General features: G+C 33.2%; 1 protein-coding gene across 3 annotated transcripts in view; it reads left to right on the top strand.

Annotated features, from left to right (window-relative positions):
- GLS (glutaminase) overlaps nucleotides 1-18047 on the top strand; it is an 81667-nt gene that overhangs the window by 12853 nt on the left and 50767 nt on the right. For all 3 annotated transcript variants that reach the window (XM_082630745.1, XM_082630746.1, XM_082630747.1), the window contains exons 2-7: nucleotides 1997-2093; nucleotides 2449-2570; nucleotides 7081-7210; nucleotides 7941-8020; nucleotides 11081-11244; nucleotides 16363-16421. In XM_082630745.1, the coding sequence (XP_082486871.1) occupies nucleotides 1997-2093; nucleotides 2449-2570; nucleotides 7081-7210; nucleotides 7941-8020; nucleotides 11081-11244; nucleotides 16363-16421 (652 nt within the window). The remainder of the gene's footprint in view (nucleotides 1-1996; nucleotides 2094-2448; nucleotides 2571-7080; nucleotides 7211-7940; nucleotides 8021-11080; nucleotides 11245-16362; nucleotides 16422-18047) is intronic.

Genomic DNA, 18047 nt, shown 5'->3' with positions numbered 1-18047 from the left:
ATTTGACAAACCACTTTCTGTAAATAATTGGTATGTTATTTTCCACTGATTGTTTTTGACAGCTGGCTCAATTTTTCTTTAAATGTATTATATTAAGTCATCAGTATTTTTGAATCCTGTTTAATGGTTTTAGATCAGGGTAAAACCTAGAAAAATTGTACCTTATAAAAGTAATAACTAGCTAGTACGTTTGAGAGCCAGTAAAACTGTAGTGGTATATAGTTTGGACTCTGGATTCAGAGAAACAGAGGTTCTAACTATATCTCTGCCACTTTGCAGTCTTGGGAAGTTTGTTGACCTGTCTGAGCCTCTGTGAAATGGGGATAGAGTTAGTCATTGTTTTTAACAAATAATGAATAAATTGAGCTTCTGCTGTGTACCAGGAGCCATACTATATTTTGGATAATGGTACCTTCTGTTATGACATCATTGGAGGGATTAACTTGGAACGAATGTAAAACAGCAGAGTACTTAACAAAAGTGATCAATAAATTTTAACTCTTATTATTAAAATATCCCAAATACATTTTTAAAAGTTCTTTAAGAGCCAGAATTGTTTCAGGGAATATTTATATATCCGGGATATATCATTAAATTACAATAATCCTATGTGTTAGTGTTTTTTTTTAAACATTGGTATGAAATTCCTATACTTTAGGGTTGACTTTAAGAACTAAAAGTTGGTGTAACAGCTTTGAAAACATATAAATGATATTAATGCCAACATTAATGTGTCTTTTAGGAGAAATTTTATATGTCCATATGTAAATGTACATGCTCTGTGAAACAACACTGTATTCTGTTGTCTTTTAAGTTAGAAATATATGGACCACTCTGTAATTTTCTCTTTCTTGAAATACAGGTAAAGTCTTTCCAGAGATTTTATATATATACACATTCTATACATACACACATATATATTTCTACCTTTGATTTTAATAAATAGTGATGGATGGAGAGGGGATTGGTCTGCCCTAGATCTAAAATTCTTATAACATCACTATAATACTTATGACAGTCATAGATGTTCAGAATATTGAAATGTGTTCATTTCAGTTTCAGAGCCCCCCAAAAAGAAGACATTAAATGGGTTCATTATAGTTTGTTTACCTGAAAGCTTTTCAATGGATAGGAAAAAATTTTTCTTGATTAAAAGTTTGGTTAATCATAGCACTTTATACTAGATTTTAATGTATTTTTATGGTAAAATTTTTATTCTAACAGTCTTTGTGATTTGTGGCATTTGAGCTGTACATGAAAAAACCTAGGTCACTTTAGAAATAGTAACTACAACTACCAACAATTGAGTACTTACTCACTGCCAGGTAGTGCTCTAAAGATATTGAATGTATTAAGTCAACTGATTCTCACAAGAACCCTGTGAGGTAGGCCCTATTATCTCCCTTTCTCAGATGAGGAAATTGATTAACAGAAAGGTTAATTAATTTATCCAAGGTGACTCAGCTAGTAAGTATTGTAGCCAGGATTCAAGGACTTATGCACTAGTCTTCACTGTCCAGTACTTAATTGTTCTCTCCCCCAGATATACAATCAGGTTAACTATTTGAACAATATATATGTATAGTCATCATATTAAAAAACAATAACAACAAGAGAACAAAGTATTGACTCTTACCTGAGCATTTGCTAGGCTCCATAATTAGTACTGGGTGATTGTATTAGGCTGTACAGGAAGGTATTAGCATAACAGATGGCTAGGCATTAGCACCACTAGAAATAGTACTCAAGATTTTAAAACTTGGGATTAAAAGATATCTGTATTAATTAATGAATCATTTTTTAAACTTGTTTTTCAGTGCGGTTTCAGTAATACTGTTTGATTTTGGTAAATCAGCATTTATTATGATAGTAGGTCTTGATGAATAGATCAACTCAACTGTAGTCTGGTTCAGTGATTATTTTTAAATGGGTATAGCTAAAATCCACTTGAATGTTCACATAAGGGTTAATTTTTTCTTCTTTTTTCCCCCTTTAGTAAAATAAAGCAGGGTCTGTTACCTAGCTTGGAAGATTTGCTCTTCTATACAATCGCAGAAGGACAAGAGAAAATACCTGTTCATAAATTTATTACAGTAAGTTTTTATATTTTTTTATCTTCACTTTTTAAAAATCAGTAATACTGAATCAATAATATGGTAATATTGAAATGTAGTCTTAAAGGTCATCTGACGTGTAGATTCTGACTGACACTGTTTCTCTTATTTTCAAATTTTCATCATGCTCATTTCAAGGTAATCAATGAAAGAAAATGAAAGAAACAATGAGAAACTTGTCCAGAAAGTGGGTATTAGTGACACTAAAATGCCATATACATATTCAGGTCTTGTGTAGAAGTTTTTATATACAGGAATTAAAAACTTGTAGTTGGAATAAGCATATACCTTATTTGCACTATATATTTACAAAGTCTTATTTTTTTAAAAACAGGCACTCAAATCTACAGGATTGCGAACGTCTGATCCCAGGTTGAAAGAGTGTATGGATATGTTAAGATTAACTCTTCAAACAACATCAGATGGTGTCATGCTAGACAAAGATCTTTTTAAAAAGTAAAAATTTCTGCCAAACCTTTAATGGTCACTTGCTATGCTATATGGTGATTTTTCTTTTAAAACAAAATTGCATCTTTGAAGGCCAGTGCTTCCTGTGTAACTGAAAAAAAGGGGGGAAGGGACTTAAAACATAAATTGTTTGGAACAACTTGGTGCACATTAAAGTTCTATAATACATTGGGGCTAAGAATATACTTTGAAACTGTTCTGAGGAAACGTAGCCATGGATGTTTCCAATTTATAGTACCTGGAGACTGCATTCGGTTTGAATAGAGCACACTCTTTGTCCTGTCATGGTTTAAATTGATCTCTTAATTCATCTGCGTATCTTGCAGCCTTTCTCAGCGTGGTCTCTGTTCTTGCCTACAAGGTGTTCTAGATGACACCATAAAATGAGAAGGCTTCAGGCAGCCTATATTCATTGGTTTTATATGCCTCTGTTGTCTGCTTCTCTCCTCTCTTCAGACATATTACTACATAGGCTTTTGGCTATTTTTGTTTTTTTCATAATGTTTAAAAACTTAATGCTAACTTTTGACATGTATACCTTGATTTGGTTGAATGAGAATATTTATTTTGACTTTCTTATATTTGCATATCTTTATTATTTATCTTCATTAATATGTTCCTACTAGTCTGATTGCTTAATGATTTAATAGACAGCAAGTTTGTCATGGATCCCAAGGAGGTAAATGGTATTTTGCAACTAAAATTAAATGAAAACTAGTGTAAAACTGTAAACACTACTGTAAGATATTGGCTTTTTCCAGACCATAGGCTTAGGTTGGAATAGATCCAAAGAATTCCAGCATCTACCTTGAAAGTTTATTTGTATGTATGCATTTTTATTTATTTTTTCTTTTATTGTCTTTTGGGGGCTAGATGATTTGTTCTAGATGTCTCCTGGGAATATCCTGGAATATTAAGTCATCTGAAGGTATAAGTATTTAACTGAGATCCTCCCAAGTATCTTGGCATACTGTGAAGCACTGCTGGCAATTTTAGGTCTCTGTCTTTTCACTACAAGGTTCTTGATTCTGTGAACTCAGCCGACGTTATTAAGTGCAGATTTCAGTTCCATGTTGGAATTGGTGTTAGGAATTTTGAATCTTCAGAGCCTGTTTCTTTGTGAAGGGAAGGAAATCACTTCTAGTTAGCTGTGCCTTTGCAGTAAAGATTATTTTATTTTTAGTGTTCATGAACTATCTGTGCAAAGTATCTTGATTGTGGTGCCTTCTGGGGAGTTATTTTGGTATATCTGAGAATGAAGTTGTCAGAGAGTTGGTAGGTAGGTCTGTTGATAATGGGTATAAGGAATTGCTTTGGAATTCCTAAGTGAAAGCAGTATTTTATACCTTTTTAGTACTGGTCAAGTTTCTTTTGTGCTTCATAAACATATTGCTCTGTTTAAATATGAAATTGAAAGTAATTTAAATACACTGAGTATGAAGCCAGGAAACAATCATAAAATTTTCTACCTATAAGTATATTAAAAAATAACAATTAGCATTATTTTAAACACTAATCCAATTTTTTTAAAAAATTGATGATTGTAATATAGGCAGTTCCCAACTTGACAAATGCTTAGTGGTATATGTGAACAAGCAGTGGAAAAGTTTACGTCTATAGGCATATGATTTCTCTTTTCATCCCTAGAATGAGGTGATTCAAAACCTCTGACTATTAACCTTTAAAGGTCACCTGGAACGGTGATTGCTTCAGAGAAGTTTTTTCTCTGTTTTCAAAATGAGAAGTTTTCTAGTTAGTGTTGCCAGAAATAATCTCACCTCCATGCAGGTGGGTACAATGGAATTCATCTTCCCAAAGAAGTAATTTATAAAGGAAAGTGGAAAGATTTGGTTGAAGTCAATGTGTTGATATTTTACCTAAAATACATTGTTGCTTAATATATTTAGCCTTTGAGGGTAATCTGAGAAACAACTAATATGTAGAATTTTTTCTGAATGGGAAGATAAGTTCTATGCGTACTTTCTGGAGCATGGTCTATTTGAAAGTTGGAGACTGCCTGTACCTATCTAGATAATCAATTGTTTTTAATGCTAATAATCTCAATAGAAGTAGAAAATTTGTGTTGAAAAGGAATACCTTATTTATTCATGCATTTTTAGCCATATAAATATTAGAAGTATTTTTTTGTGTGATCATAATTTTTTTATCTTTTTTGTTTTGGAGGAAATGAGTGGTAGTCTTTGTATTTGCTTTTTCTTAAAAAATTCTTATCCACTATGTTATTTTACTAATGAAAAATTATATGTGAGATACTTTATAAAACACTGATGTGCGTTACAGTTGCTAACCCTAAACATTTAAGTAAAGAAGGAAAGAAAAATTATTATTACCAGTTTACAGATGAGAAAACTGAACAAAGCATGAGAAAGATGTGACTGTTGAAAAGCATAAGCACTTCCTCCTCAGGTCGCTTTATATCCCTTCTGATTTTCTACTTAGATTCATGACATCTATATTAAAGTAACTCCCAAGAAAAACATTACAGTTTGTTCATCAGCGTGCAGCTAGACACTCTTTTGAATGGTATTGCCTTGGTTGGCCATAGTAATTCACCAGTGAAGGCTGTTAGCACAGCTTTATGAGCACCTTCTGATAGAGCAAAAACAAAAACAAAAAATCCCAGTTTCACTGACTGTACAATATTGTCAATGATAAAGCCTCCTTTTAAAAGTGCTGTTTAATTTTCAGTAGTTAAATAGTAAGGTTAATAATTTATGTTTGTTTGGCAGTCCTCATATTTTCTAATGTAATACTTCTTGAAAAGGGGGGCATGTAGATTTGATTTGATACAGGTATAGTGATTTAAGGTCAGGAATTGTCCTAACTTCTTTCTGCTGAGAAATGTGTCTTTTGTTATATATTACTTGCAACTCATGTGCAAGTTGAATTGCTGTTTGGAGCATATTAAATATTAAGTCAATGGCAAAAAGTATTTATTAGATTAACATTGAAACTATGTCAAAATTTATCAAAGGTTATTGAAGTAAATATTTGTTATCTCTTGGATGTCAATTATTTCTACGTCTGTAGATTAATAATGGAAATTAGGACTGTAACTTTTTCATGTTGTAACTGAAACACATCTTTATCACTGAAAATAACTTATTTTAAATCAGTGTTTAATTTTATGTTGACCAAGTGAGTATATATTCTGGATTTTTATTAATAGTTAAAGTGTGATAGCTGGCTTTTAATTCTAATTTGATGTTTAATTTAGAACAACTTGAATTAAGATACTGAGATATAAAAATTTATCATTTACCATGGATTGAAAAAGAAATACCGAGAGTGTCTACTTTTCCGACTCTCCATTTATAATTAGTGCATGTTATTTACTTGCAAGTTAAACACAGATTTTTCTTATCTGTAAAGTGGGGAAATCATCTTCTCATAGTGTTCATGTTTTGAGGGTTAAGCAGGATAAATAGTACTTGAAACTTAGTACTTTTTAGTCTGTTATGGGCTTAGTCTTAAGTTGGTATTATGGCTTGATGCTCAGGTCTGCAAATGTCTTCCTCTATCAATTAACTATTCTATTACTAAGTTTCTGAGACTCTCTTAAGATGAGTTTAGAGTATATGGCTGGCTGTTACCTGTTTTTAAACTCTTTAAGGTTACGTTAATAAATTGATTTTCTAGCTTGAATCCTTTTTAAAACAAAGTAGAATATTGGTTCAAATCATTAGATTTCATGCTTTCCCATCCAGATGGTTTACCATATCTTTTAAATAATTTTTAACAGTGAAACAATTTTATTCTACAATGTATATACACATCTTACAGTGAATAGAATAATGTAATTTAACATTTTTGGTGATTCAAATAATATAAAATTATTATACTACTGTATATAGTTTTTAAAGTTATACATTATTTTTATCAGCATTTTAATAAGTATTTCATATAAGAGACAAATCTGACTAAACGAAGTTGGTATTATTTCCCTTTTTTTAGCTTAGAAATGCAAATTTTTCAAAATGTAATTTAGGAAAAATATATTAAAATACAAAATGTTTATTTTTTTGTGAAATACTAGTAATACGTAGAAATTAAAGGATATATGTCTGAGGTTATTTCATGGAAGAATAAACAGGATCTCAACTATATATTCAAGTCTGATTTTTGTTAACCAAATGTCATGCTGAATGCTTATCAACTCTGGTAGGCTGAAAAGCTTGTTTTTAGATGGTCTTGGTACTTAATCTGGTGGAATGCTCTGCTGTTTTAATCTTTGACACAGTTTTTAGGCTAATTTATTTCTTTAACTTGTTCAGCAGCTTACAAGCAGCTACATGAAAGGCTGCTTGAAGGAAAGAAAATAATGTAGAAAGAGTATAATTTATAGAATTTAGTTTGTCGTTTAAAATGTTGAATTTCTTTATTGTTTGAATATTCTCCTGATTAATATTGTTATTATTAGCAAGCAATAATATTTGAAAGGTACCCAGTCTATTAATTTTTTTCTCATATTCCACAGATGTGTTCAAAGCAACATTGTTTTGTTGACACAAGCCTTTCGAAGAAAGTTTGTCATTCCTGACTTTATGTCTTTTACTTCACACATTGATGAGTTATATGAGAGTGCTAAAAAGCAGTCTGGAGGAAAGGTAACGTTTTTGATGTGAATATTTTCCTAAGCCTATCACTTAATAAATTCAACTAAACTTGAGGTAGAGAGTAAAATTGTGTAGTTTTGTGTTTTGCTAATTAAGAAATCTAAGTGGAGCCACTGGAGTAAGTGCTTTTAAAATATTTCAGATAGTTAACTTAATTGTTATTTTGGCTAAAAAGAAATCTAAGCTTAAGAGTTCTTTTTGATTTTCAAATGATTGAGATGTCTTCTAAATTTTTAATTAATTAAAAAGTAGCTTACTGGGAATTTCTGCAGGTATGATATCCTTGAACATTAAATAAAATGTTCCCAGTTTTTAAAATCCTCTACATAATATAAGCACTATTTTATTTATTCTCCATATTGAAAGTTTTTAGGTAATGAAACCCTATTAGCATGACCCTGATTAAAGAAATTTTGTTTCCCTTAAAAAAAAAAAATCAAGTCCTAGTTCCTCTTTTAGACTGTGCTTTTTTAGGAAGACAGAATGCATTGGAAAACATAGTAGGTGATGGAGACTGAGAGAAGTCACTTAGATTTCACTTGTAATTCTCAAGTCTGTTGTGCCCTTAGTTTTTATGAATATTGTTATAAAAGACTACAAAGCCACTGAGTACTATAAAATAACTGTTCATTGGTAGAAGCTAAATTGAGATCACTTTTTTGGTAGAAAATACTATTTGCCTATATTATATCTGTTCATTTCTTTCCATTGTTTTGGATAGGTTGCAGATTATATTCCTCAGTTAGCCAAGTTCAGTCCTGATTTGTGGGGTGTGTCCGTTTGTACAGTAGATGGACAGAGGTAAGTTTATTTCAGATCCATCAAAACCAACTCTAAGCCTTAAATTTTGCATAACACTGAACATGAGGTAGAGAGGAGCCTCTTCTGTAATAGTAATTAGCCCCCTGACCTGACAAAAATTCAAGAAGGTAAAGAAGTTTAGATTTTAGTTTAAGTTAGAAAACTCAACTGAAACAATACTTTATACTAAATTTTGTGAGGCATTTCATCTATCTTATTCACAGTTGTAGTCTTGTTACTTGAATGCTTACCGTTCAAGGAACTACAGTTACATATTTACTTAGGAAAAGTGGATTTGGCAGAACATGAAATTATTCACTAATGAACTGACCACTAATAAAATTAGTTCACCTTTCCTGGCTTAACATGGGTTACCTATCCTGTCATTATCTTTGTTCCTCTTGCTGCTTATATGATTAGCATGGTAGTTAAGGCAATATAATGTAATATAGTCTCTTACCCATCAGTCATTTTCAAAAGACACAGGATTTCATGAAGTCTATGAAGGTGATCTTTGTGATGTACTCACACTCCAGGCATAACCACTGACATTTGATGATCCAGCAGAATTATAAAAAGGATAACAATATGAGGGCACTTCAAAGAGAATGATTTGATTTAAAAAGTCAGTTAAAAGAAAAGTAAATTATGAGAAGCCCTTGGAAAAATGGACAGAGTTCTGAAATATTTTTTTAAGCATGACCTTTTTTATTATGCTATGAGTCAGACATAAGATTTCTTATCATGTTGTAATTTGGTTTTATCAGTCAGAAAAATTATGCCAAAAAAAGAAAAATCAATATTTTTTTACTCCTTGGAAGACTTTAGCTCAGAGGTATAATCTTTCTGGTTTTTTCTTTGCTTTTACTAAGGTAATTATTTTTTTTCATTAAAATATAACTTAAATAAAATGAGATATACAACTCCGAGGTGTATATAGCTTGATGAATTTATATCAGAGATACAATTTTATCCTAAATTTTGTTAAAACTACAAGTCATTTAGCCATATAATTTTAGATTTTATTTTTCAAGATAATGTCCCAGTTAAAGCTTTTCCACCCATTTATTAAAATTTGTCTCTCTTAAGTGCCTTCATTGTAAGTGATCCTTTTATTTTTTACTACTTAATCTTCCTCAAATATTTACAGTTAAAAAAGGCATGTGGGGCTTCCCTGGTGGCGCGGTGGTTGAGAGTCCGCCTGCCGATGCAGGGGAGACGGGTTCGTGCCCCGGTCCGGGAGGATCCCACATGCCGCGGAGCGGCTGGGCCCGTGAACCATGGCCGCTGGGCCTGCGCGTCCGGAGCCTGTGCTCCACAACGGGAGAGGCCACAACAGTGAGAGGCCCGCGTACCACAAAAAAAAAAAAAAAAAGGCATGTGGTTTGGCTCATTCATTCTTTTTTTTTTTTTTTTTTTTTTTTTGGCGGTACGCGGGCCTCTCACTGTTGTGGCCTCTCCCGTTGCGGAACACAGGCTCCGGACGCGCAGGCCCAGCGGCCATGGTTCACGGGCCCAGCCGTTCCGCGGCATGTGGGATCTTCCCGGACCGGGGCACGAACCCGTGTTCCCTGCATCGGCAGGCGGACTCTCAACCACCGCGCCACCAGGGAAGCCCCTCATTCATTCTTATAATAAGGAATCTGAGGCTCAGAGTTTGTATAAAACTGGCAGAGGTGAAACTAGCACCTGGGTCTCTTAAATTCCAGTCCACTGTTCTCTACATTATGACAGGCTTTTATCCTTACCTGGGCCTGTGAAATGTACTAAACACTTGTGTGTTGAATTAAATATCGGGTGCTATGAACAGACACAAATGCATGAGAAGACATGGCTTATCCTTACGGAGCAAATTCCAGTAGGGAGCGGTATTCCTATTTTTTGTATTTGGAGGAAATGGTTTATCATGTAGTGGAAATTTTTATATTTGGAAGAAATTATTATCACCTAATTATTGCACATGTGTTTTTTCTTCTTAAACATACTTTGTGTGTAGAGATGATTCTTTTAGTTCAGTTTTCTTATCTAGAGATAAGAAACTTGACTTTGGGCTAGAACATAGGTATTTTTAAATCCAAAGGTAGTAAGACAGGCTTTTGTCAGGTTTCAGAATGATTGCCAAATTGAAGTTATGGTCTGACTTAGAAGTTATTCATAAATTTGACAGGAAAAATATTATATATTTTTATATATATACACATATTTATTTATATTCCATCATATACTTAGAAGTAAGGTGTCTTTCTGATGTCTCCATTAAATCCCCTGTTTGCCCAGGGGTAGTCATTGTAGTGCCCAGTTTCACTGTGAATAAATTTCACTTGAATAAATGAGTGCCTGTAATGTGTTGGAACATTGTTTGGGGCACCTGGGATACTTCAGCAAATAAAACAAAGATCATTGCCCTTGTGAAGCTTACATTATAATGGGGCCAGTCACAGTTTTTTCATTTTCAAACCTATTCTCTATTTCATTTGCATCTTAGTTTGTTCTGTTGTTTATCTACATGGTGATAATGATTGCCATTAGTGCCAGTTCTATCAGGTTTATAAAACTGGATGCTGTTTCTTTTAATGGGGCTGAAATTGTCCATAGATATGGTTCACAAGATGAGGCATTTATAGACAGGGTCTCAGAGAGTGGTATTGAATAAACTGGGCTCCATTTAAAAACTAACCACAGTTTAGCCATGATTAAAGCTATGAGTAAAAAAAAATTGTGACTAATTTCTAAAAGGGCTAGTTCATTTTGTATGATTGAATACAGATAGGAGTAAGGAGGGCCATACCCTCTTGCCCTCAGAGGCAATTTTTTACATTACTTATTATCTAATTTTGAACCAGTCTATTACCTGAGTACTTGTAAGCCTTTGCCTTTTTATTGCAGTATCCCTCTTAAAATAAACATACTTATATTTATTCTTCAGTATCCAAGTAAACTTGCTGTTGAATTATGGGAAAACCATTATAAATTAGAATTAACATGTAAATAACAGCTCCAGTTATTGTTACATTTTTTCACAGTTGATCTTAATTATTTTTTAAATCTACTTTTAAATAGGCATTCTATTGGAGATACCAAAGTTCCATTTTGCCTTCAATCCTGTGTAAAACCTTTGAAATATGCCATTGCTGTTAATGATCTTGGAACAGAATATGTGCATCGATATGTTGGGAAAGAGCCAAGTGGATTAAGGTTCAACAAACTGTTCTTAAATGAAGATGGTAAGAACTATATAAAAGTTACTTGGAAGAAGAAATACCTCATTTTCCTGTGTAAATCTAACTAGTTTTTTTTCGAAGAAGAAGAAAATTAAAACATTGATACTTTTTCATTTGTCATGGAATTTCTGTGAAACCCATAGAGATAGTTAACCTACTTTAAAAAACAGATTTTTTAGGCATCTCATACCACTGGAAAGTGGGCCAGAGAAAAGACAGAGTCAGGAAGTAAGATTTTCACTTTATAACCACCTATAGGGGAATATCTTATAAAGTCTCACAGGGTCTGGAATTTGCTTTAAGATAATTCAGTGGAGTGTAGCTGGGAGTGATGCATGTGATTATTACTGTATGTTGGTAATCATTGAAGCTAAATGATGGGTACATGCATGCTTATATTCTTTTCTTTCTACTTTTGTATATTGTATATATTTGAAAACTTCCATAATAAAAAGCTTTAATGGTGGCCCTGGTTGAGGTGGTGTTTTGTTTTTTCTCCTTCATAACATTTAGTATTTGAAGGAAATATCTTGTGTTAAATAGTTGGATAACTATCAAGTCTTATTGCTTTACAGGAATCCAAAAGAAAAGGGGAGGACAAAGGTAGTTAGTACTTTTGATCTGATAGAGGTTTTAAATCTAAACAGCAACCTATAGATTGGTTTCTGTTTTTTAATCTTTCAGGCATATGCTAGGTTCCTCATTGTGTGACAAGTTAAAATAGAATTGAAGAAAACAAGAGTGAAGGAATTCAGTGATTACAGTAATGGTTGTGAGAAATATACTTTTGTATTTTTTCTTTCTGCTGGATGAAAAATAAAAAATATGCCTTATACTCAGTATTGTTTTATGAATTTTTAAAATGAAGTTACAGGACTGATACTTTCTTATGCTTCTCTTTCTATTTGTTTTGAGGGCAGTTGCATTTTCTTATTTATTTTACCATAATCTTTCTATCCTGATGCTACATTTGATTTTATGGAGATTACTGTAAACTAGCAACTTCAGTAAGGACATCATATGTAGAAGTACCTTATTTATTAAACTCACTGACATCTAGATTTAATATGGAAAGAATATTTTTGTTCTCACAAGATTAAACATTTTATAAGAAAAATTACTATTTTCCCAAAAATACAAACTTGAATAAACTAGGTGGTTCTGGTGAATTGACTGGTAAGAAATAAAATAGGCTTGGGGTAAATGACTTTAACATTGTAAGTAATACATTTTTTTGCCATGTACGTTTTATTGACACTAAGTCTATAAGAAAAAAAATCACAATAAGAACTCAGGAATTTAGCACTGTTTTGTAATAACTGAATATAAAGTTTAACAAGAGGTTTTGCCTTGATATTCTTTGACTTTTTCCAAGCCTGAGCCAATACCAGGAATCTGGGAAATAATGGGAAAATGAAGGCGTCACTATACCATACCACTCCTTCTTGAGTTCTGCATAGGTTCTGTGCTCTAGAGTCTTGGTTTTAGATTAGCCCCAGCAAGAAAAGAGTTTGTGGGTCTTTTTCTTTTTTCTTTTTTTTTTTTTTTGCATTACGCGGGCCTCTCACTGCTGTGGCCTCTCCCGTTGCGGAGCACAGGCTCCGGACGCGCAGGCTCAGCGGCCATGGCTCACGGGCCCAGCCGCTCCGCGGCACGTGGGATCTTCCCAGACCGGGGCACGAACCCGTCTCCCCTGCATCGGCAGGCGGACTCTCAACCACTGCACCACCAGGGAAGCCCTGTGGGTCTTTTTTATATTGAAAATTTCAAGGGTAATTTGTGGTGAAACTACACTCTGTGTATGTATGTGCATGTGTGTCTACCTAGCATTATAAAATTAAAAGAAATAAATATATTAATATTGTCCTAACTTTATAAGATTGTGATGATAAATTAACATTAATCTGAATATAATGAATAGATAAAGAAATTATAGTAGTTACTCTTTTAATATCAGCCTCAGTCATGAACCACATCTTTGTAAGGTTCATATACTTAGTTTGAAAAGCTTTTTCTGGTATAATATGGAAGCATTTTTTGCTTGTTTTATTCCCTTAGAATAAATATTTGTTAAAATTAATCAATTTTTTGCATTCTAGTTAAAAACATGCCCCAAAATTTCATATGTCCATTTTGTCATACTAAGCTAATATATGTCATTACTTCAGATAGTAGCCTTTATTAATTAGCTTATGTTATTTCTGTTGTCATAATTCTTTTTAAATTAAAAATTCTAAACTGAACCCTTCAGTTCTTTCCTTCTGACTATGGCAGAGCAGAGTGGAAAAGGAGATTTCCACTTTTAGACTGAGGTTTTATAATGCAGTAAAGCTGGTGTTTTAATATCTCTGGTGTATTTCCAAGTGTTCAAATGTCTGGCTTTTGAGCCAAAGTCAGAGTGAGCAGTGCTTACATCTGAAAATTGCTCTGTCATGCCGTGAAATGCTTTAGTGTTCTCGGAAGATCTTAAATGTAGCTTATGTAGTATTTGCTGAATATTTATGATTTAGAAAGTAGTAAATGCCCACGTTTATGTGGTACCATTTGGAATACACACATTAGCTACCTCCTAGGGCCCTAAAGTCTAAACCTGATAACGTCCAAAAAAAAAAAAAAATGAAAGGACAGATGCATGAATATACACAAATACGAGTGTAAACTAATTTAGCACAGCCTGATTTCCAAATTTTATTTTATTTTATTATTATTATTTTTTTTTGCGGTACGCGGGCCTCTCACTGTTGTGGCCTCTCCAGTTGTGGAGCACAGGCTCCGGACGCACAGGCTCAGCGGCCATGGCTCAAGGGCCCAGCCGCTCCGTGGCATGTGGGGTCCTCGTGGACCGGGGCATGAACCCGTGTCCCCTGCATCGGCAGGCAGACTCTCAACCACTGCGCCACCAGGGAAGCCCCTGATTTCCATATTTTGATTTCTGTGTCTGCATTTGGTTTTTCTTTTACATAGATAATACTGGAAATTTTTTGTTTCTTGGCTTCCCTTTTGTTGCGTAGTATTTTTCTGTGACAACTATTACTGTCATTTTGTGTGATCTCAAAGAAAGCAGACTTCCCTTAGCATAATTTGAAATAGGTGAAATCCTGACTGTACTATTTAGATAGTATACCTGTACTGTTTTATTTTAACTTTTGGAACTTGTCATTATCATGAGTAACCCAAAATGTACACTATTTAAAGCATAGCTAGCTACTAAATCATATTGTTGATCTTATATTGAGGAAAATGGTGTACTGTTAAGTTACCCAATTTTTTGTCATTATTGATTTTTTTAATTAAACATTTTTAACAGTTTTATTGAAATATAATTTACCTACTGCATAATTTACTCACTCAAAATGTACAATTTAATGGCTTTTAGTATATTCATAGAGTTGTACAACCATGACCACAGTCAATTTGGGGACACTTTTTTTTTTTTCTTCTTTTTTTTTTTTTTTTTTCGGTATGCGGGCCTCTCACTGTTGTGGCCTCTCCCGTTGCGGAGTACAGGCTCTGGACGCGCAGGCTCGGCGGCCATGGCTCACGGGCCCAGCCGCTCCGCGGCACGTGGGATCTTCCCAGACTGGGGCACGAACCCGTGTCCCCTGCATTGGCAGGTGGACTCTCACCCACTGAGCCACCAGGGAAGCCCTGGGGACACTTATCACTCCCAAAAGATACCCTAGGTATTAGGGATATTAGTAGTCAATACCTATTTCTATTCTACCCATGGAAACTAGTAATCTACTTTCCGTCTCTATGGATTTGCCTGTTCTGGACATTTCATATAAACAGAATCATTATATTTGGTCTTTATATAAATGGAGTCATTATATTTGGTCTTTATGACTGGCCTGTTTTACTAAGCATAATGTTTTCAAGGTGCTTTCATGTTGTGGCTTATGTCAATACTTCATTTTTTTATTGCTGGATAATATTCCATTGTTTGGATAATAGTACCACATTTTGTTTACCCATTCACCATTTGGCAGGATGTTTGGGTTGTGGGTTATTTTTCACTTTTTGACAATTATCAGTAATACTGCTGAGAACATTTGTGTACAAGTTTTTGTGTACACATGTTTTTATTTCTCTTCGTTACATACCTGAGAGTGGAATTGCTGGGTCATATAGTAAATTGAAGAATTTCCTTGTTTAGCTGTAGACTCATCTCACAGAAGGTAACTTGCTTAAAATTCAAGGAGACTAATAATGTAGCAATAACTTATGAATTCTGCTAGATGTGTCAAGTTAGATAAGAACTTGTTCCCAAAGAAGTAAATTACTACCACAAACAGATTAGGAATTATGCTTTCAAATAAATGTTTTCAGAGCCCTAAGAGTTTTGTGTTTGGCGTTTGTGCTGTGCTATGAGTGACAGTATAATCAGCTGAGATTTGAAATTCTATTTGTTGTAAGAATTAGAAGAGGTAGGATTTTGGATGAACTTAAATTTTAAGTAATTTTGTAATTATACAAGAAATACATCCTTATTGTCAGGAAATATAGAAGGCATGCTGAATGCAACTTAAATACCCTGTAATCTTTTTATCCTATGTGTATCACCTGTTTTCATTTTCTGCATATATATATATGTATATACATAAACATAAAATACTTTAAAAAAGGAAAATTGGGTCCACACTAGATACGCTTTTTCCAAGGTGATTTTTAATAATAATATTATTTGATTGCTTAGTGCTGTGCCAAAGCATTTCATGTTTTTTAATTCATTGAAGTATTATGACTTGCTGAGGTATTGGTGCTGTTATTACTCCCAGTTTACAGATGGGAAAATTGAGGCACAGTGAAGTTCAGTTACTTGCCCAGGATCAAATGGCAGAGTTAGGAAATTTGGATGTGCTCTTACAGCACTATTCACTATCTTTCTGTACCTGAATCTTTGTTTGCCTGTATAATTATAGCAGCTTCTTAGAAGTGTATTACTGGTTTGATGTGTAACTGACTTTAATGCACTCCTCCACTCTCCACCCCCGACCCCCAAAAAGAACTGTAACAATGGCTTACATAAAGAAAATAGATGTATGTTCATGGGAAGTACCTGTGCATCACAGAAAATTATATCAGCTACTTAAAGTAATGCTATTGCTTTTATATTTTCAGATAAACCACACAATCCTATGGTAAATGCTGGAGCAATTGTTGTGACTTCATTAATAAAGGTAAAATGTTGACATTTCCTTTTAATCCAGTAAAAATTTTAAATACTAAGGCATAAAGAGGAATCTTATTTATGTAGAAATGTGAAAAATTTTCTTTTGGTGTTAAATTAATGGTATGGCATAAGGTTAGGATTTTTATTTATTTCAAAATAAATCATGTAATTTCAAGGACAAAACTTAAAACAGATGACATTATAAATTCCAACAGTTACTCTTGACCTGAAGATCTGGCAAAAATTCAAAAAGAAGTCTCTTCTGAACAGTAGTCACAGAAGTTTTTCTTCTTAAAGTTTTAATATTTTTTTCTTTCTCTTCTTTTTGGCTCTTCTAGAATGAACAGATGTAAACAGAAGTAACAGCATGTTACTGTTTGATGTTTGTCATCAGCATATGTAGGGACAAATGTTCTGGTACTTTGTGTTAAAACAAAGTACATTTACTCTTGACTGTTCTCAAGTCCTTTATACTTTCATGAGCTGTAATCACAATTTTCATTTGAACTTGTTTCATTTGTTTTACTTGAATCATGTAATAACTAAATAAAACTTATTCCAGTTATTAAGTTATATTATTTTCCTACTTTTTGGTTTACATGGTATGTTTTGTTTCTTTTGTTAAGTGTCTAGTTTGCCTTAATAATTGGAAACACTAATGTATTGAAATAAGTTTTTGAAAATGGTTCTATTCTGTGATACTGCTTAGATTTTAATTTCTAATTATAAGTTTCATTAGTATTCAATTATATTTCATTTGTGTTTGGAACATTTATATACTTTCTTCAGTAAATCTGTGCACATCTATTCCATGCTTGAAAAAAACATAGCTATGTGCCTTTGTAGATGCATTTCTGAAGATGGGATACCCTGGTTACACAAGGAATGTTTGAATATAAATTATACCCTTGGCCCAGTTAATAAAAATTCGTCTAATTTGTATGCTAGAAATCCTCTCTTAACTTTAATGAATTTTTTTCTTCATTCATGAGAAAAGCCTTTACAATAGAAGAGTACTATCTTAAGAATATATATGTTGTTATTTTAGAGCAAATGCTTCATAAGCACTGGCCCACTTAATCCTTGTAACTCTAGTGATGGAGATATTATAGACAGGTATTATTTTTTAATGTAACTAATTTTAGGCTATGAAAATTTTCAGTTTGCCCACTATAATCTAGTTGTCACTGTTTTACGTAAGAGAAAAGTTGTCAGTTTGAGGTGAAAGAAACTACTGTTTATTATAGAAAATAATAATATGAATATGTACTAGGCACAGTCATGCCACAACTTACAGTATAATGTGGGGTATATACCAGTAAATGGGTCCTTACAATGAAATTCAGTAAATACTGTGATGAGAGAAAAGTCTCATTAATAATTGTTCAGATTTGAACAAGTAAGTTAGAGGTAAAGAAAGTTATGATAATAAAATGTGTGTATTCGTGCTTGATGAGAAAACCACTAGAATGGTTCTGAACCTTTTTTGGGTCTTCCCAGAAAAAATGTTCACATACCATGATTTTATATAAACTGTAGGGAATTCACAGACCCATGGATCTCAGTTTAAGAACTCGTACACTGGAAAAAGATTAACATAGTACACCAATAGTATTTTCAAGAAAGGGCATAT

This window comes from Mesoplodon mirus (assembly GCF_964341445.2).
Source record: "Mesoplodon mirus genome assembly, chromosome: 8".
NCBI lineage: Eukaryota > Metazoa > Chordata > Mammalia > Artiodactyla > Ziphiidae > Mesoplodon > Mesoplodon mirus.
The sequence above is the reverse complement of the archived record's forward strand: the minus strand, read 5'-3'. Positions and strand labels throughout refer to the sequence as shown.